The sequence below is a fragment of the Lathamus discolor genome, unplaced genomic scaffold (genome assembly GCF_037157495.1).
Source record: "Lathamus discolor isolate bLatDis1 unplaced genomic scaffold, bLatDis1.hap1 Scaffold_182, whole genome shotgun sequence".
NCBI classification, from domain to species: domain Eukaryota; kingdom Metazoa; phylum Chordata; class Aves; order Psittaciformes; family Psittacidae; genus Lathamus; species Lathamus discolor.
Window position 1 is genome coordinate 16,729 of NW_027069211.1, and position 19,509 is coordinate 36,237.

The 19,509-nt window shown below is 60.3% G+C and overlaps 2 protein-coding genes across 4 annotated transcripts; one reads left to right on the forward strand and one right to left on the reverse strand.

Annotated features, from left to right (window-relative positions):
• Nucleotides 1-397: 397 nt before the first annotated feature.
• On the reverse strand, nt 398-9,600 carry CLPTM1 (CLPTM1 regulator of GABA type A receptor forward trafficking). The gene is made up of 14 exons (XM_065664404.1): nt 9,512-9,600; nt 9,320-9,420; nt 7,336-7,459; nt 7,078-7,236; nt 6,654-6,771; nt 6,062-6,147; nt 4,813-4,933; nt 4,459-4,703; nt 4,028-4,121; nt 3,267-3,457; nt 3,091-3,186; nt 1,710-1,845; nt 1,434-1,601; nt 398-845 (listed from the first exon to the last, which is right to left on the reverse strand). Exons 1-14 carry the CDS (start codon nt 9,563-9,565, stop codon nt 658-660), a joined length of 1,881 nt encoding a protein of 626 aa, XP_065520476.1. The 5' UTR covers nt 9,566-9,600; the 3' UTR covers nt 398-657.
• Nucleotides 9,601-9,661: 61 nt separating this feature from the next.
• RELB (RELB proto-oncogene, NF-kB subunit) lies at nt 9,662-19,325 on the forward strand. Of its 3 annotated transcripts, none has more exons than XM_065664430.1 (12): nt 9,662-9,751; nt 10,823-10,876; nt 11,002-11,072; nt 11,256-11,638; nt 12,292-12,449; nt 13,119-13,210; nt 13,295-13,426; nt 13,801-13,905; nt 17,252-17,483; nt 18,369-18,437; nt 18,524-18,601; nt 18,931-19,325. In XM_065664430.1, exons 4-12 carry the CDS (start codon nt 11,273-11,275, stop codon nt 19,043-19,045), a joined length of 1,347 nt encoding a protein of 448 aa, XP_065520502.1. In that variant the 5' UTR covers nt 9,662-9,751; nt 10,823-10,876; nt 11,002-11,072; nt 11,256-11,272; the 3' UTR covers nt 19,046-19,325. The 3 variants fall into 3 exon arrangements, with proteins under 3 accessions (XP_065520502.1, XP_065520501.1, XP_065520503.1); XM_065664429.1 differs by having other exon boundaries at nt 17,268-17,483; XM_065664431.1 differs by lacking the exons at nt 9,662-9,751; nt 10,823-10,876 and having other exon boundaries at nt 11,017-11,638; nt 17,268-17,483.
• The last annotated feature ends 184 nt before the right edge of the window (nt 19,326-19,509 follow it).

A 19,509-nucleotide genomic window follows, 5' to 3' on the forward strand; every position in this document is an offset into this window, starting at 1 on the left:
TATACCCCCTCCCCGGCGAGCTTTTCCCGCCACGGGGGCGTGAGCAACTCAGGCGCCGGACGCAGTGATTGGCTGAGGCGCTCTCAATCAGCGCGCACGAGCACGGTGATTGGCTGGGCTAAAGCGCGGGGAAACGCCCCCTCCGTGGCGCGCTTCGGCCGCGTGGGGAGCACGGACACGCGGGCGGCACATGACGGGAGGCACGGACCCCTCCTCGTCATCCCCTCCCTGTCGCGATAGCTGTGACAGGGACACACCAGGTCCCCCCCGTGCCCCCCTGCTCCCACCCCAACGTACCCCAAAGCCTGGGCAGAGAGGCCCTAAAATTGAGGGACCCCCCCCCCCCCGGAACCCCTGCAGTTGGGGGGGGGTCAGATTTGAGGCGGGGGGGCCACTGTTGGGGTTCAATCAGCTCTTTATGGACGTGGCGACACCTCGGTGACACTGTCCTACACACCGGCACAATGGGATGGAGCACAAGGGAACGTGACACACGGAGAAGGGGGGGCCACACGGGCTGCCCCCCCCTCCCCCGAACCCCCCAACTCCCAAAAAAGGGGGGGACCCACCCAAACCGGCCGCTCTTCCTCCCCCCCACTTCCCCTCCATGGGGTGCCCCATCGGGGGCTGGTAAAAACCGAGCATGGTGGGGGGGGGTTAATCCTTCTTCTTGTCCTCTGGAGGTTTGGGGGCCCCCGGCGGGGGGGGCAGCACTGTGGGGGGGGTGCTGGGGTGGGGGGGCGGGGGGGTGACCGTGTCCTCCCCACTGAGCCCAAATTCATTGACGCGGGTCAGGTCCACGCGGTAGATCCAGCGCTGGTACAGGTAAATGAAGAACACCACGTCTGGGGGGGGGGAACAGGGGTCAGGGGGTACAGGCAGGGACCCCCAGGACCCCATAAGCAGCAGGAGGAATCCCCCAGACCCCATAAAGGAACAGGATGGACACCCTGGACCCCATAAGCAGCAGGAGGGGCCCCCCAGACCCCATAAGCACCAGAAGGGACCCTCCAGGACCCCGTAAGGAGGAAGACGGACCCCCCTACCAGGACCCCATAAGAAGCAGGAGGGACTCCTCACAACCCCATAAGCAGCAGGAGGGACCCCTCAGGACCCCATAAGAAGCAGGAGGGACCCCTCAGGACCCCATAAGAAGCAGGAGGGACCCCTCAGGACCCCATAAGAAGCAGGAGGGACTCCTCACAACCCCATAAGCACCAGAAGGGACCCTCCAGGATCCCACAAGGAACACGAGGGACCGCCCCCCCAGGACCCCATAAGCAGCAAGAGGGACCCCTCAGGACCCCATAAGAAGCAGGACAGACCCCCCCGGACCCCATAAGCAGCAGGAGGGATCCCCCAGGACCCTATAAAGGAAGGGGAGGGACCCCATAGGCAGCCATAGGGCCCCCCCATGCCCCCCCCGCCCGTACCATCCCGCAGGCAGCCTATCCTGTACATCATGGGCATCTTGATGACGAAGGCGAAGAGGTCGTCGATGAAGGTGTTGAGCGCTTTGTAGGTGAGCATCCTCCATGGCAGATGCGCCACCGACTTCAGCTTGTAGTTAATGAAGAGCTGGGGGGTCATGGTGATGAATCCTGTGGGAATGGCGGGGGGGGGGCCGTGAGCCCTCTGGGGAGCCCCCATCCCACCCTCGCCGCCCCCGTTGCCGGGATGCGGGGCGGCATTCCCAGCGCGGCACTCACCGAAGGTGAGGAGGAAGCCGTAGAGCATGCTGAGCACCCAGGAGTACCAGCCCTTGTGCTCCAGGTAGAGCAGGCTGTACACGGCGTAACAGCCCAGCAGCGGGAAGAGGATCCAGGAGAGGTACCGGAATGCCATCTGGGAATGGGGAGATGGGGCAGTGGGAATGGGCTGCAGCACACCTGTGGAGCTTAATCCCATGGGAATGGGATGCAGCACCAGCATGGAGCTTAATCCCATGGGAATGGGATGCAGCACTGCTGTGGAGCTCAATCCCATGGGAATGGGATGCAGCACCAGCATGGAGCTTTATCCCATGGGAATGGGCTGCAGCACCGCTGTGGAGCTTAATCCCATAGGAATGGGCTGCAGCACCGTTGTGGAGCTTAATCCCATAGGAATGGGATGCAGCACCATTGTGGAGCTTAATCCCATGGGAACAGGCTGCAACACCAGTGTGGAGCTTAATCCCATGGGAATGGGCTGCAGCACCACTGTGGAGCTTAATCCCATGGGAATGGGATGCAGCACTGCTGTGGAGCTCAATTCCACAGGAATGGGCTGCAGCACCATTGTGGAGCTTAATCCAATGGGGAATGGGCTGCATCACCGTTGTGGAGCTTAATCCCATGGGAACAGGCTGCAACACCAGTGTGGAGATTAATCCAATGGGAATGGGCTGCAGCACTGGTGTGGAGTTTAATCCCATTGGAAGGGGCTGCAGCACCAGTGTGGAGCTTAATCCAATGGGAACAGGCTGGAGCACCAGTGTGGACCTTCCTCAGCTCCTGTTCCACCTCCTGCCCTCCTCCCTAGGTACATCCCATGGGAATGGGGTGGAGCACCAGTGTGGAGCTTGATCCCATGAGAATAAGATGGAGCACCAGTGTGGAGGGAGCTTAATCCAATGGGAATGCGCTGCAGCACCAGCATGGAGGGACCTTAGCCCCATGGGAATGTGCTGGAGCATCAGTGTGGAGCTTGATCCTATGGGAATGGGCTGCGGCACCTGTGTGGAGGGACCTTAATCCCACGGGAATGGGCTGGAGCATCAGTGTGGAGCTTGATCCCATGGGAATGCACTGGAGCCCCGGTGTGGAGGGACCTTCATCCCATGGGAATGCACTGGAGCACTGGTGTGGAGGGACCTTCATCCCATGGGAATGCACTGGAGCCCCAGTGTGGAGGGACCTTCATCCCATGGGAATGCACTGGAGCACCGGTGTGGAGGGACCTTCATCCCATGGGAATGCACTGGAGCACCGGTGTGGAGGGACCTTCATCCCATGGGAATGCGCCGCAGCCCCAGTGAGGATCCTCCCCAGCTCCCATCCCTCCTCCTGCCCGCATCCCACGGGAAGGCAGCGCCAGGCCCCCACTCACATCATCGTAGACCTTGGTGGAGGACTCGACGTAGGTGGATTTGTCCTTGACGCTGAGGCGCGGCAGCAGCCCGGCCACTCTGTTCTCCCGGTCCAGCTTCCAAAGGGAAAGGGGAGAGCGTGAGCCGGGATGCCCTGGGAGCCTCCCGGTGCCCCCGGGGCCGGGCAGGAGCTCACCCGGACGTCCATGACCTTGGTGATCTTCCAGAGGTCGATGAGGAGCCCGATGAAGACGCTCACTTGCACCACGAAGTTGGTCTCGTTGTCCAGGATGTAGAGCAGCACCACCAGCGACTGGAAGACCCCGAAGAACACGGAGCGCACGGAGAGGCCCTCCAGCGACTGCCGGCTGTTCCAGAACTGGATGTCTGCGGGAACGGCGCCCGGAACGCTGGGAATGGCGCCTCGGAACCAAGCCTGGCACCGGCAGCGGGAGGGACCCCACACCAGGAGCCCATAAAGGAGCGGGAGGGATCCCCAGGACCCTGTAGGGACCCTCCAGGACCCTGTAGGGACCCTCCAGGACCCCATAAGCAGCAGGAGGGACCCCCAGGACCCCATAGGGACCCTCTGGGACCCCATAAGGAGCAGGAGGGACAGCCAGGACCCCATAGGGACCTTTTAGGACTCCATAAGGAGCAGGAGGGATCCTCCAGGACCCCATAGGAACCCTCCAGGACCCCATAAGGAACAGGAGGGACTCCCCAGGACCCCATAGGGACCCTCCAGGACCCCATAAGCAGCAGGAGGGACCACCAGGACCTCATAAAGGAACAGGAGGGACCCCCAGGACCCCATAAGGAGCAGGAGGGATCCTCCAGGACCTCATAAAGAAACAGGAGGGACCTCCCAGGACCCCATAGGGACCCTCCAGGACCCCATAAGCAGCAGGAGGGACCCCCAGGACCCTTCCCCTTTCCATCTCTCTCAGCCCTCACCATTCTTGAAGGCCAGGAACTCGAAGATGCTGTGCACAATGGAGACGATGATGGTCAGCGCCAGCAGGTAGGGGTTGGTCTCCAGCAGAGCCACCTGCAACAGGCACCAGGAACCTCTCCATCGCCATCCCAAGGCTCCATCTCTATCCCAAGGCTCCATCCCACCTCTCCACCTCCATCCCAAGGCTCCATCCACATCCCAAGGCTCCATCCACATCCCAAGGCTCCATCCCCATCCCACCTCTCCATCTCCATCCCAAAGCTCCATCCCACCTGTCTACCTCCATCTCACCTCTCTACCTCCATCCCAAGGCTCCATCTCCATCCCAAGGCTCCATCTCCATCCCAAGGCTCCATCCCACCCCCAGCAGAGGTGGGACAAGGCTCATTCCTTGTCCTCACCGCAGGAGAGCTGCTGGCTGCTTCCTCACCTTCACCGAGTCCTGCTCCTCATCCGACTGCTCGTAGAGGTCCTCTCCCAGGAAATTCCATGGGGATTTGGTGCTCTGGGCAGCGTAGAGCTGCCAGCGCCACAGGGAGAGGGGGCAAAAAGAGAGGCGGAAGGGCAGGCGCTGCAGGGACTCGTTGATGGGGAAATAATCCTTCTGCAGGTTCCAGTAGTCATTGAAGTAGAGGATGGGGTAATAATCCCCACTGATGGCATCGAACTTCACATCTGGAGCAAGGACGGATGCGAAGATGACACCAGCCCCCTTCCCATGGGAATGTGTCCCCCAGGAGAGGGGGCAGCCCCAGGAAGCCACCCCCAACCAGGAGAGCCTTACACTGGTCCAGAGGAGGGGGCACGCTGCCCTTCACCCAGGGCGTGTGGTCATCCACCATGTTGATGGTCAGGTTGGGGTGCCAGTGCGAGATCACCTCCACAGGACCATAGTCCTCAGCTCTCTGAGGGGAGAAGCCCCAGATCAGCAGCAGCAGCATCATAACATCATCACCACCATCATCATCGCAACATCACCGTTATCATCATCACCATTGTATCACCATCATCATCATCACCATTATCACCTCAGAACGTCATCATTATCAGTATCGTCATCATCATCACCATTATGGTCATAACATCGCCACCATCATCATCGCAACATCACCGTTATCATCATCACCATCGTATCACCATCATCACCATCACCATTACCACCTCATAACGTCATCATTATCACTATCAGCAACATCACCATCATCCTCATAACATCACCGTTAATCACCATCACCATCATCATCATATCACCATCATCACCATCATGACATCATCATTATCACTATCACCATCATCATCACCCCCATTATCATAACATCATCAGCATTATCACCATCGTCATTACATCATCGTTATCACTATCACCATCATCATCACCCGCACCATCACCACCATCAGCATTAAAAGATCACCGTTATCACCATTATCATCATATGACCATCATAACATCACCATCATCACCATTCTCTTATCATCATCATTCTCATCAGGACCATCAGCACCATCATCATCATAACATCACCGTTGTCACCATCATCATCTTAACATGATCACCATCACAGGATCACCATCACAGGATCATCATCACCACCATCACAACATCACCACCATTATAATATCACCACCACCATCACCACCATCATCATAACACCACCACTATCATCATCATTACCACCATCATAACATCACTACCGTCACCACCACGACATCACCATCATCACCATCACCATCACAGTTGGTGTCCCTCAAGCTCATCCAGCCCAGACTCATCCTCCCATCCCAAGAATCCCACAAGGGAATGATCCCCCTCTGCAGGAGCAGGAGGGGGAATCCTCTGTGGGTGGACCCCATAAGCAGCAGAAGGGGCCCCCCCCCAGGACCCCATAAAGGAACAGGAGGGACCCCCAGGACCCCATAAGCAACAAGAGGGACCCCGCTGGACCCCATAAAGGAACAGGAGGGACCCCCCAGGACCCCATAAGCAGCAGGAGGGGCCCTGAGAAGCAGAAAGCCCCAAGGGGAGCCGCTCGTACCTTGATCATCTCCGGGTCTGCCTCTGTCTCTCCTGTCAGGAGGTTCTTGGTCTTCTGGAAGCGCCGCCGCTTGTACTTGTTGATCACTGGAAGGGAAGGGAATTCCTTGGGATGGTTTCCATGGGGAATTGCTTCCAGCTCCACACGAGGCCAGGAAGGAGCTCTAAGGAGCTTATGGGCAGCCAGGATGGGCACAAACACTCCTTCATCTCTCCCATTTCCCAGTTAGCAATGGGAAAAGCTGGAATGGGAGACCATGAACCCCATGAAGAGCCAAACCTTCGGGATAACGGCATCAACGTGGAGGAAAACCCCCCGGAAACCACAATTCCTTCCCTTCCTCAACACAAACACCTCCTGGTGAGGCAGGACCCCTATCCCACAGAACACAGATGGAATCCATAGGGATTTAAGGGTTTCCTTCCATAGGTTCATGAAGGATGAATCCCAAGAGTGGAACCCTCCACGGAGCAGCCCTGGAGACCACAGCAAGGTGGACGTTTCCCCTCCATTGACCCAAAGCACAACTCCTGGGGCTCCCTGTGGGATACGGGCCACGGAAATCGGGCTCCCGGCTCCCCCTTTTCCATACTTCGGGAAGTGTGGACAGTGGCGAGGCGCCGGTAGAGGTTCTTCTGCCGGGGGTCGGGGTGGAAGCCGCTCTTGGTGAAGTAGACGTGGACGTAGATGGAGCCGTTCTGCTGCACGCTCTGAAAGCGGAGGTGGGAAGGGGTTGGGATCCGCTCCAGCTCCTTCCCAACCCATTCCTCAGCCTGGGATGTGCTGTTCCCAGTCTCCCGCTGATAGGGAATGGGTCGGGATCAGCTCCCACAGTGGTGCTGCCAAATAGGAATTCCTTCCCACATCCTCCTTGTATCCATCTCCTGCTTCCCACCATCCATCCGTGCCTTCCTTCTCGTCCCGCCATCCACGAGCGCTCCAACCCCACAGGCACGGGGGGCTCAGCACCCCCCCAAAGCAGCTCAGAGCCCTGCAGGGCAGTGGGGGGCACCCACCTGCGAGATAGCCACATCCCCAGCGTGCTCGTAGCAGCCGTCGGCGTTGTCGCCGCTGGTCCAGTCCCCGTAGACCAGGTCCCTCTTCTGCCAGAACAGGGCCGAGCTCACGTTGAAGTCGGTGAAGTGCTCGTGCTCCGAGATGTACACGTAAAGGTCCTGCAGGGAGAGGAGAGCAGCGGGAGCCGGGAGCACCCCCCCCCCACACCACCCCCCCTCGGGATGGGGCCCATCCCGGTCCAGGGGCCTGGATGTTACCATCAAGGTGTCCTTCGGGAAGAGGTTCCTGCTGGGCGCCCGCGGCGTCCCCCCCGTGCTGCTCGGCTCCTGCGGCGTGGGGCCCCTGCGGAACCAGCTGCTGATGGCCCAGATGATGAAGATCCTATGGGAAGAGTGGGAGAGGCTGCTCCAAAGGGGATGGAGGCAGGCGCGGCGCTCCCGGGAATAGGGCATGGACCTTGGACGCAGCTGGATTCCAGCAGGAATCGGCCCCCATTTCACAGTGAAAGGGTGCTGCTGCAGCCCTGGGCATGGCAGGAGCAGGGAAAGGCCTGGAGCTGCACCTGGGAACGCCGAGGAGCTCCGGGGTATCCCAGAGGAGGCTCCAAAGGGGTGGCCATGGCAGTGCTGGCAGGGGACAGGGACACCAGGAAGCACATCCCAGGCTTCCAGCTTTGTTTTCCTCCTTGTGCCTCCTACAGCAGCCAAGCACGAGCAGTGCGGTATTCCCAGAGCTTCCAAGGGTATGGATCAGGGGGTGACGGGATAACGGAGGGGACTGAGAGCACTGGATCGGATGGAGCTTTGGATGGGACGGATGGAGGGACAAGAAGGAAGGAATGGATGGATGGTGGGAAGCAGATGGATACAAGGAGGATCCAGGAAGGAATTCCTGTTTGGCAGCACCACTGTGGGAGCTGATCCCGACCCGGTCCCTATCAGCGGGAGGCTGGGAACAGCACATCCAAGCGCAATTCCCACTCCAGGAACACCCCTTCCCTAATGGAGAGCCCTCATTCCTTGGAGCAGGGCCTCCTGCTGGGAAGCATCCCCATTCCCACACCCTATCCCATTCCGGAGTGACGGGATAACGGCGCACTCTTCCCTATGGATTTCAGGCAGGCTGAGCTCTGGGGGTGCTGGCAGCTCCAACGAGCATCAGGCAGCGCCGGGGCTTCCATAGGAAAACCGGGAATGGGCTCAGGAGAGTGGAAAAAGCCTATGGGGGGGAATGGGCAGCACCAGCCCTGATACCAGACACGGGCACAGCAGGACCGGGTCTATGGCCCCGGTACCGAACACGGGCATGGCAGGACCGGGTCTATGGCCCCGGTACCGAACACGGGCACGGCAGGACCGGGTCTATGGCCCCGGTACTGGGCTATGGGCACGGCAGGACTAGATCTATGGCCCCAGTACCGGATACGGGAACGGCAGGACCGGGTCATGGGCATGGCAGGACCGGGTCTATGGCCCCGGTACCGAACACGGGCACGGCAGGACCGGGTCTATGGCCCTGGTACCAGGTTATGGGCACGGCACGACTGGGTCTATGGAGCCGGTACTGGATTATGAGCACAGCAGGCCCGGGTCTATGGACTCGGTACCGGGTTATGGGCATGGCAGCACTAGGTCTATGGCCCTGGTACCGGATAAGGGCATGGCAGGACCGGGTCTCTGGCCCCAGTACCTGGTTATGGGCACAGCAGAACCGGGTCTATTGCGCAGGTACCGGGCTATGGGCACGGCAGGACTGGGTCTATGGCCCCGGTACCGGATACGGGCACAGCAGGACCAGGTCTATGGCCCTGGTACCGGATACGGGCACGGCAGGACCTGGTCTCTGGCCCGGTACTGGGCTATGGTCATGGCAGGACCGGGTCTATTGCGCTGGTACCGGGCTATGGGCTCGGCAGGACTGAGTCTATGGCCCCGGTACCAGATACAGGCACGGCAGGACCGGGTCTCTGGCCCTGGTACCGGATACGGGTACAGCAGGACCGGGTCTCTGGCCCGGTACCGGGCTATGGGCACGGCAGGACCGGGTCTATGGCCCCGGTACCAGATACAGGCACGGCAGGACCGGGTCTCTGGCCCGGTACCGGGCTATGGGCACGGCAGGACCGGGTCTATGGCCCCGGTACCAGATACAGGCACGGCAGGACCGGATCTCTGGCCCGGTACCGGGCTATGGGCTCGGCAGGACCGGGTCTCGGTGCCGGCAGCCCCGGCCGGGCCTCACCTGAAGAGCACCCCCTTGATGACCTGCCAGGCGTTGGGCGCCGCTTGCTGCCGCTGCGTCTCGGCCGCCGCCGCCTCGCCGGCGCTCCCGTTGCTGCTGACCTGCGGAGGAGGCACAGGGAGCGCTCAGAGCCCCGGGACAGCCCCGGGACCGCCCCGGCTCCCCGCGGACCCGCAGCCGTTCCGCCCGTACCTGCCCCGGGCCCGGCACCGCCGCCGCCGCCGCCTCAGTGCCCGGCGCCGCCATCTTGTTGCGCCGCTACTTCCCCCCCACAAACTTCCCTGTCCCGCCGAGATCTCGCGAGAGCAGCGGCCGGCGCCACGCCCAATCGGCGTGGTGACGTCATGGCGGGCCGCAGCCAATGGCGGCGCTGCCCGCCAGGGGATTTCCAGCTGAGGGGAGCGGACCCCGGGAACATGGCGCAGGCAGGAGGTGAGGGGAGAGGCGAGAGCGGGCCCGGGATGGGGGGAACGGGCCCGGGATGGGGGGGACGGCCCCGGACACCGCGGCTCCTATGGGGAGGCACCCGGGATCCCCCGGTTCACGCCATGGGGGGTGTTGTGGCCGGGACCCCGGGCTCCTGCGCTGCGGCCGGGGGGTGTCAAGGGCCGGGACCCCCCGGTCCTGCGGCCTGGAAGGAGCCTGGTGCCGGGAGACCCCTTGGCTGTAATGGAGGGGAGCTGGGGAGCCCCTGATCCCGGCTGAGCCTTGGGGGATGCTCCCTTCTGTCCGTAGGGGTATCTGCATGTATCCATGGGGGATATTCCCGTGTATCCATAGGGGATATCTGCGTGTATCCATAGGGGATATCTGCGTGTATCCATAGGGGATATCTGCGTGTATCCATAGGGGATATTCCCGTGTATCCATAGGGGATATCTGCGTGTATCCATAGGGGATATCTGCGTGTATCCATGGGGGATATCTGCATGTATCCATGGGGGATATTCCCGTGTATCTATAGGGGATATCTGCGTGTATCCATAGGGGATATCTGCGTGTATCCATGGGGGATATCTGCATGTATCCATGGGGGATATTCCCGTGTATCCATAGGGGATATCTGCGTGTATCCATAGGGGGTATCTGCATGTATTCATGGGGGATGTTCCCCTGTATCCATAGGGGATATATGCATGTATCCATGGGGGATGTTCTTGTGTATCCATAGGGGATATCTGCGTGTATCCATGGGGGATGTTCCTGTGTATCCATAGGGGATGTTCCCATGTATCTATAGAGTGACCTTGTCATGTATCCATGGGGTGATATTCCCATATGTCCATGGGGGCACGTTCCCATGTATCCATGGGGTAATATTCCCATGTATTTGCAGGGTAACATTCTCATGTATCTATGGCGGCTATTCGCATGTATCCATGGGGTGACGCTCTCATGTGTCCATAGGGTGACATTCCCGTGTATCCATGGGGTGATATTTCCATGTATCCGTGGGCTGACATTCCCGTGTATCCATGGATTAACATTCCCATGGTCCCATAGGAGCTGCCCTGCAGGATCCCGGCCTGGCCATGGCGCACGCTGCTCCCGTCCCTGGTAAGCTCCCTCCAGTCCCATTGTCCCGCCTGGATCAGGGTGCCCCCAGGTCGACTCCTGCAGGCTGAGGGTCCCCTCGGGGGGCACCCATGGGTGCGGGTCCCTCCATGGCCTTCCCTTTGCAGATGATTTAGGTGAGTGATTCCCGTCGGGATCCTGGTGTGTTGGGGGCCGGAACCGGATCCTGGACCTTCAGGTGATGGGATCCCACCTCCTGCATCCATAGATCCCAGGGGGAGCCCCCCATGGGATTCACTGGGGGGTCAGTGGAGGGAATGGGGCTGCTTATCCCCCCATGGAGGTGGGAAAGGGGCAGGATCCGGCTGGTCCCATCCCCTGGGATCAGGCCCAGCTCAGAGGGGTCCTGCTCGCCCCATAGCGATCATCGAGGAGGTGATGAAGGAGGATGGATTCCAGCCGGATCCAGCCCCGCTCCATCCCAAAGCCCCCCCCCGAGCCTCGGCCAAGCTGGTGCCGCGCGGCTCTAGCCCCATGGTGGGCACCGCGCGGGCAGGCAGCACCCCACAGCTCACCCAGAGCCTCAGCAACCTCTCGCTGGGGGGGGCGCGGAGCCGGTGGATTCCCGGCGCCGGGAATGTGAAGGAGGAGCTGGAGGAGCTGCTGGAGCCGCCCCGGCTGGTGATCACGGAGCAGCCCAAGCAGCGCGGGATGCGCTTCCGCTACGAGTGCGAGGGCCGCTCGGCCGGGAGCATCCTGGGCCAGAGCAGCACCGAGGCCAGCAAGACCCTGCCCGCCATCGAGGTGAGGTGGGATCAGCCTGGATATGGCTCGGGAAGGGGGCTGGAAGCGGGAGAAGGCTGCCGGGAGCTTGCGGGAGGCAGGCGGAGGGAGTGAGATGTGGTGGAGTCAAGGGGGACCTCACGGAGGTCAATGAGGCTGGGGGTGATGCGTGTCCCACGTCATGGAGCTGAAGCGGGTCCGTGGGGAAACGGCTGCGGGATGGATGGAGAAGGAGAAGGATTTGGGATGCTGGGTGAGGAGAGGCTCAATGGGGGCTGCCAACAGCCCATTGTGTCCTGTGGAAGCTCCCCGTTGTGTCCTATAGGATCTCCCCACTGCATCCCATGGGAGCAGCAGGTCTGAGGGGGGAACACCCACTGCCTCACGAGGCTCCAGGGGACCTGGAGAGGGGCTTTGGCCATGGGATGGATGGGATGAGATGATGGGAGCAGGAAGAGGTGGATGGGATCTTGGGATGAAGCTCTTCCCCATGAGGCTGGAGGGATGCTATGGAGCAGGTTGGGATGCTCCATCCCTGGCAGTGCCCAAGGAGCAGCCTGCCCTATGGAAGGCGTCCCCGTGGGTTGGATCCGGATGGTTCCAGCTCCTTCCCTGCCCATTCCCTGGCTCTCCCTTGGGGGCTGCTGGCCCATGGCCGGGTTTGGTCCCTGCAGCTCCTGAACTGCGGCGCAATCCCGGAGGTGACGGTGACTGCGTGCCTGGTGTGGAAGGATTGGCCCCACCGCGTGCACCCCCATGGGCTGGTGGGCAAGGACTGCAGCAACGGCCTCTGCCAGGTGGTGCTGAGGCCCCAGAGCAACCCCCGGCACAGGTACCGGCATGGGATGGGGCTGGATTGGGTTGGGATGAGCCTGGGATGTGTTGGGATGAAGCCGGGATTGGTTGGGATGAGCTTGGGATGAGCCTTGGATGGGTTGGGATGGAAGGAGCTGCTTCCAGGAAGGTGGGAAGGGGCAGGATTCCAGGTTAGGATGGGTTGTGATGGAAGGAACTGCCTCCAGGAGGTGGGAAGGGGCAGGATTCCAGGTTGTGATGAGGTTGCAGTGGGTTGGGATGGATTGGGATGGAAGGATTTGCCTCTAGGAGGATGGGAAGGGAAAGGATTCTGGGTTGGGATGGAGTTGGGATGGAAGGAGCCGCCTCCAGGAGGTGGTAAGGGGCAGGATTGGAGGTTGGGATGGGTTGGGATGGAAGGAGCCTCCTCCAGGGGGTGGGAAGAGGCAGGACTCCAGGTTGGGATGTGGCTGGGATGGGTTAGGATGGGAGGAGCTGCCTCCAAGAGCGTGGGAAGGGGCAGGATTCCAGGATGGAAAGGGGTTGGGATGGAAGAATCTGCCTCTAGGTGGGTGGGAAGGGGTTGGGATATGTTGGGATGGGGTTGGGATGAGGCTGGGATGTGTTGGGATGAGGTTGGGATGGGGTTGGGATATGTTGGGATGGGGTTGGGATGGAAGGAGCCGGCTCCATCCCATCTCTGCAGCTTCAGCAACCTGGGCATCCAGTGCGTGAAGAAGAAGGAGATCGAGGCGGCCATCGAGAGGAAGCTCCAGTTGGGAATCGACCCCTTCAAAGGTAGCTCCAGGGGCTCCATCCGTGTCCCGGCGGGATGAGCCCATCCCCATGGGGCCACCAACCCCCGCTGTGTCCCCCCCGCAGCCGGAGCGCTCCGGAACCACCAGGAGGTGGACATGAACGTGGTGCGGATCTGCTTCCAGGCTTCCTACCGGGATCCGGCGGGACACACGCGGCACCTCGGGCCCGTGCTCTCCGAGCCCATCTTCGACAAGAGTACGTGGGGAGCGATCCCGATCCCATTCCATGGGGATTGGGTGGGAAGGGATGATCCCGATGGGAATGTTCCTGTTCCCAATCCATGGGGACTGGGTGGGAAGGGATGGTTCTGATGGGGAAATTCCCAGTCCCATTCCCTGAGGGCTGGTCGGGAAGGGATGATCCTGATGGAACGTTCTTGATCCCATTCCATAGGGATTGGGTGGGAAGGGATGATCCCGATGGGAATGTTCCCAATCCCATTCTATGCGGATTGAGTGAGAAGGGCTGATCCCAATGGGAATGATCCCAATCCTATTCCATGGGGTTTGGGTGGGAAGGGATGATCGTGATGGGAACGTTCCCGATCCCATTCCATGGTGATCCCATAGAATCCACCAACACGTCGGAGCTGCGGATCTGCCGCATGAACAAGGAGAGCGGCCCCTGCACAGGGGGAGAGGAGCTTTACCTGCTCTGTGACAAGGTCCAGAAAGGTACTGGGAACACCGGGATCACACCGGGATAACACCTGGGTACAGCGGGATAGCACCTGGATACATGAGGACTGCACCAGGATCGCACCAGAATCACACTGGGAGCACACTCGGATACATCGGGAGCACACACACACACACTGAGACACTGGGATCACACTGGGATAGCATCTGGGTACACTGGGATTGCACCAGGATCGCACTGGGAGCACACTTGGATACATCAGGAGCATACACATGCACAGTGGGACATGTTGGGACACACTGGGATAACACCTGGATACACTGGGAGTGCATTGGGATCACACTGGGAGCACACACATGCACAGTGGGACATGCTGGGACACACCAGGATCACACTGGGATAACACCTGGATACAGTGGGAGCACACCGGGACACACTATGATACTCCGGGAGCACGCATGTGCACACTGGGACACACCGGAATCACACTGGGATAATACCTGGATACACCGGGATTCCACAAGGATCACACTGGGAGCACACCAGGATACACTGGGAGACGCTGGCATACACCAGGAGCACTCACATGTGCACTGAGACACTGGGACACACTGGGATAACACCTGAATACACTGGGAGCACACTGGGACACACTGGGATACACCAGGAGCAGACACACGTGCACTGGGATGTGCTGGGACACACTGGGATCACACTGGGATAACACCTGGATATTCCAGAATAACACCTGGATATACTGGGGTGCACTGGGATACACCGGGAACACACATATGCGCAATGGGACACAAGGGACATGCTGGGACACACTGGGACACTCCAGGACACACTGGGATCGCACCAGGACACACCATGTTAACACTGGGATCACAATGGGACACCGGCAGTGCACACAGACACACCGGGACACACTGGTATCAGTCTGGGAATGCTGCCATTCCAGAGGCAGCCTTGGGGGGGGGGGGGTCTCCTTGTCCCCTGGGAAGGGGGGAATGGGGGTGACCCATGGTGGGTGCGGAAGGCAATGGAAGATACCGGGATGGGGCCAGCTGGGGCTGGGAGGTGTCACCAACCCCTGGCTCCGGAGCACCCATGGGTGCCTCTGGAGCTGCTATAGGGTGGTCTGGGGGTGCTATAGGGTGCCATAGGGCTCCATTGGGTGCTGTTACAGAGGACATTGAAGTGGTGTTCTGCATGGCCATGTGGGAGGTGGATGTGCGGGTTCTCTAGGGTTCTATAGGATGCTCTAGGGCTCTATAGGTCTCCATTGCTGGCAGAGGACATCATGGTGGTGTTCTGCATGGCCACATGGGAGGTGGAGGCATGGGTCCTCCATAGGATGCTCTAGGGCTCCATAGGGCTCCATTGCCCTATGCAGAGGAGATCGCAGTGGTGTTTTGCATGGCCGCATGGGGGGTGGATCTGTGGGTGCTCTATAGGGTGCTATAGGGCTCTATAGGATGCTATAGAATGCTCTAGGGCTCTCTAGGGTGCTCTATGGATGCTCTGTGATGCTCTAGGATGCTCTAGGGCTCCATAGGATGCTCTAGGTCTCTCTAGGATGCTCTGGGGCTCCATAGGATGCTCTAGGGCTCCATAGGCTCCATCCCTGTGAAGAGGACATCACGGTTGTGTTCCGCACGGCCATGTGGGAGGTGGATGTGTGCTCTAGGATGCTCTAGGTCTCTATAGGATGCTCTAGGATGCTCTAACTCTCTCTAGGATGCTCTAGGGCTCCATAGGATGCTCTAGGGCTCCATAGGCTCCATCCCTGTGCAGAGGACATCACGGTTGTGTTCCGCACAGCCACGTGGGAGGTGGATGTGTGCTCTAGGATGCTCTAGGTCTCTATAGGATGCTCTAGGATGCTCTAGGGCTCCATAGGATGCTCTAGGGCTCCATAGGCTCCATGCCCGTGCAGAGGACATCATGGTTGTGTTCCGCACGGCCACGTGGGAGGTGGATGTGTGGGTGCTATAGGATGCACTAGGTCTCTACAGGATGCTCTAGGGCTCTCTAGGATGCTCTAGGGCTCCATAGGCTCCATCCCTGTGCAGAAGACATTGCGGTGGTTTTCCGCACAGCCACATGGGAGGTGGATGTGTGGGTGCTGTATGGGTGCTCTAGGATGCTCTGGGTCTCTATAGGATGCTCTGGGATGCTCTAGGGCTCTCTAGGATGCTCTAGGGTTCTCTAGGGTGCTCTGTGGATGCTCTGTGATGCTCTAGGATGCTCTAGGTCTCTACAGGATGCTCTAGGTCTCTATAGGATGCTTTAGGGTGCTCTAGGTCTCTATAGGATGCTCTAGGATGCTCTACCTCTATGGGATGCTCTAGGTATCTCTAGGATGCTCTAGGGCTCTCTATAGGATGCTCTAGGGCTTTCTAGGATGCTCTAGGGCGCTCCATAGGATGCTTTAGGGCTCCATAGGACGCTCTAGGGCTCCATAGGCTCCATCCCCATGCAGAAGACATCACGGTTGTGTTCCGCACGGCCACGTGGGAGGTGGATGTGTGGGTGCTCTATGGGTGCTCTAGGATGCTCTAGCTCTCTCTAGGATGCTCTAGGGCTCCATAGGCTCCATCCCTGTGCAGAGGACATCGCTGTTGTGTTCCGCACGGCCCATGGGAGGTGGATGTGTGGGTGCTCTGTGGGTGCTATAGGATGCACTAGGGCTCTCTAGGATGCACTAGGGCTCTCTAGGATGCTCTAGGGCTCCATAGGATGCTCTAGGGCTCCATAGGCTCCATCCCCGTGCAGAGCACATTGCGGTTGTTTTCCGCACAGCCACATGGGAAGTGGATGTGTGGGTGCTCTATGGGTGCTCTAGGATGCTCTGGGTCTCTATAGGATGCTCTGGGATGCTCTAGGGCTCTCTAGGGTGCTCTGTGATTCTCTAGGATGCTCTGGGGCTCTCTCTAGGATGCTCTGGGGCTCTCTCTAGGATGCTCTGGGGCTCTCTCTAGGATGCTCTGGGGCTCTCTCTAGGATGCTCTGGGGCTCTCTCTAGGATGCTCTGGGGCTCTCTCTAGGATGCTCTGGGGCTCTCTCTAGGATGCTCTGGGGCTCTCTCTAGGATGCTCTGGGGCTCTCTCTAGGATGCTCGAGGGCTCCATAGGATGCTCTAGGGCTCCATAGGCTCCATCCCGTGCAGAGGACATCGCGGTTGTGTTCCGCACGGCCACGTGGGAGGTGGATGTGTGGGTGCTGTATGGGTGCTCTAGGTCTCTCTAGGATGCTCAAGGGCTCCATAGGATACTCTAGCTCTCTCTAGGATGCTCTAGGTCTCCATAGGTGCTCTAGGATGCTCTAGGTGTCTCTAGGATGCTCTGGGGCTCTATAGGACGCTCTAGGGCTCCATAGGCGCCATCCCGTGCAGAGGACATCGCGGTTGTGTTCCGCACGGCCACGTGGGAGGCGCGCGCCGACTTCTCGCAGGCGGACGTGCACCGCCAGGTCGCCATCGTGCTCCGGACCCCCCCGTACCAGCAGCTGGAGCTGGAGCAGCCGGTGGAGGTGGAGGTGGTGCTGCAGCGCCTGACGGACAGCGCCTGCAGCCAGGCCTTCCCCTTCACCTACCTGCCCCGCAGCCACGGTACGGGGGGGCATGGGGGGATGATGGGGATGGGGGATAATGGGGATATAGGGGGTGATGGGGATGGGGGTGTGGGATATGGGGATGGGGGGATGGGGGGGATGGGGATAAAGGGGATGAGGGGGGTATAGGGGGAATGGAGATATGGGGGTGATGGGGCTATGGGGGTGATGGAGATATGGGGGGGATGGGGATGGGGGGATGATAGGGATGTGGGGTCTGATGGGGATGGGGGGATGATAGGGATGTGGGGTAATAGGGATATAGGGGATGACAGGAATCTGGGGGTGATAGGGATATAGGGGGTGATGAGGATATAGGGGGAACGGAGATATGGGGGTGATGGAGATATGGGGGGATGGGGATAAGGGGGATGATGGTGATGTGGGGTGTGATGGGGATGTGGGGTAATGGGGATATAGGGGCTGATGGGGTTGTGGGATATTGGGATGGGGACATGGGGGCAATGGGGATATGGGGGGTGATGGGGTTATATGGGGGATAGAGGTGGGGGGTGATGGGGTTATGTGGGGGATAGAGATGGGGGTGATGGGGTTATGTGGGGGATAGAGATGGGGGGTGATGGGAATTTGGGGGTTGATGGGGATGTGGGGGACTTGGGGATAGGGGGGTGATGGGGATTTGGGGTGATGGGGAAATGGGGGGGGTCGGGATATGGGGGGGGATGGGGATATTGTGGGGGATGGGGATGTAGGGGTGATGGGGACATGGGGTGGAGATGGGGGATACAGGGGAGATGTGGGACATGGGGGGGATGGGGATATTGGGGGAGATGGGGATATGGGGGGGGTGGGGATGAAGATGGGGGTCCCATCCCTCATGGGGTGAGGGGGGGCTCCCATTGCTCACCATCCCCCCCCCCAGACGTCTATGGGGTGCAGCAGAAGCGCAAGCGGGGGATGCCGGACGTGCTGGAGGAGCTCTCAGGATCAGGTGGGTTTGGGGGGGGTCACCCCTACATTGGGCCCCCCCATGGCCAGGACTGGGGTCACCCTGTTCCAACACCCCCACCCCCCCAGATCCGTACGGGATCGAAGCCAAGAGGAGGAAGAAGCCCCCGGGATACTTAGAGCACTTCCCCCCGCTGCCCGCGGCCGGTGAGTGATGGGGGGGGGCCCATTGGCACCTGTGGGAGGGAGTGGGGAGAGCTTGGCCTGAGCTGGGGCAGAGGAGCCCCCCCCAAGGGTGGGAGAGGGCCCTGGGGACCCCAAACCCCCTTTTACCCCCCCCAACCCCATTTTTAACCCTTCCCTGTTTGACCCCCCCAAAGCCCCTTTTCCCCCCCAAAATCCCGTTTTCCCCCCAAACCCCCATTTTACCCCCAAAAACCCCATTTTCCCCGCCAAACCCCCATTTCTTCCCCCCCAAACCCCCATTTCTTCCCCCCATCCCCTCTGTTAACCCCATCCCTGATCCCCCCCCACAGAGCCGCTGTTGTCCATGGATCCGGACCCGCTGGACCCCCCTCTCTACGTCCCCTTCGCTCCCCCGGCGCTGCCCCCCCCGTACCCGCTGCTGGACCTGCCCGAGCTGCTCTCTGAGCCCTATGGGCCCCCCCCTGGCGACGCCCCCCCCCCCACAGCCACCCTGGTGGGCACCCACATGTTCCCAGGCCACGTCTGACTCCCCCCCACCAGTGGCCCCACACAGGACTCGGGGACCCCCATTCCCCCCCCAGGACGTGGGGGGGACCCTGCTGTGCCCCCCCGCCCTGCCCCGGGCTGGCTGGACCCCCCCGGGGCGGCCGCAGCCCCCCCCTGGTTCTAGAGGCCTTGCACTATATTTATGGGGGGGTCGGAATAAAGCCATGGATGGATTCCAGTGGGGAATGGGCGTGAATGGGGGGGGACTGAGGCACCCGGTATGGACCAGCATAGCCCAGTATGGGACCGGCACCATACAGGGTCTGCGCTGTGTAGCCCCAGTAGCACATAGGGTCTGTCCGGTATAGCCCCGGTTCCATATAGGGTCTGTCCCGTATAGCCCTGGTACCATACAGGATCTG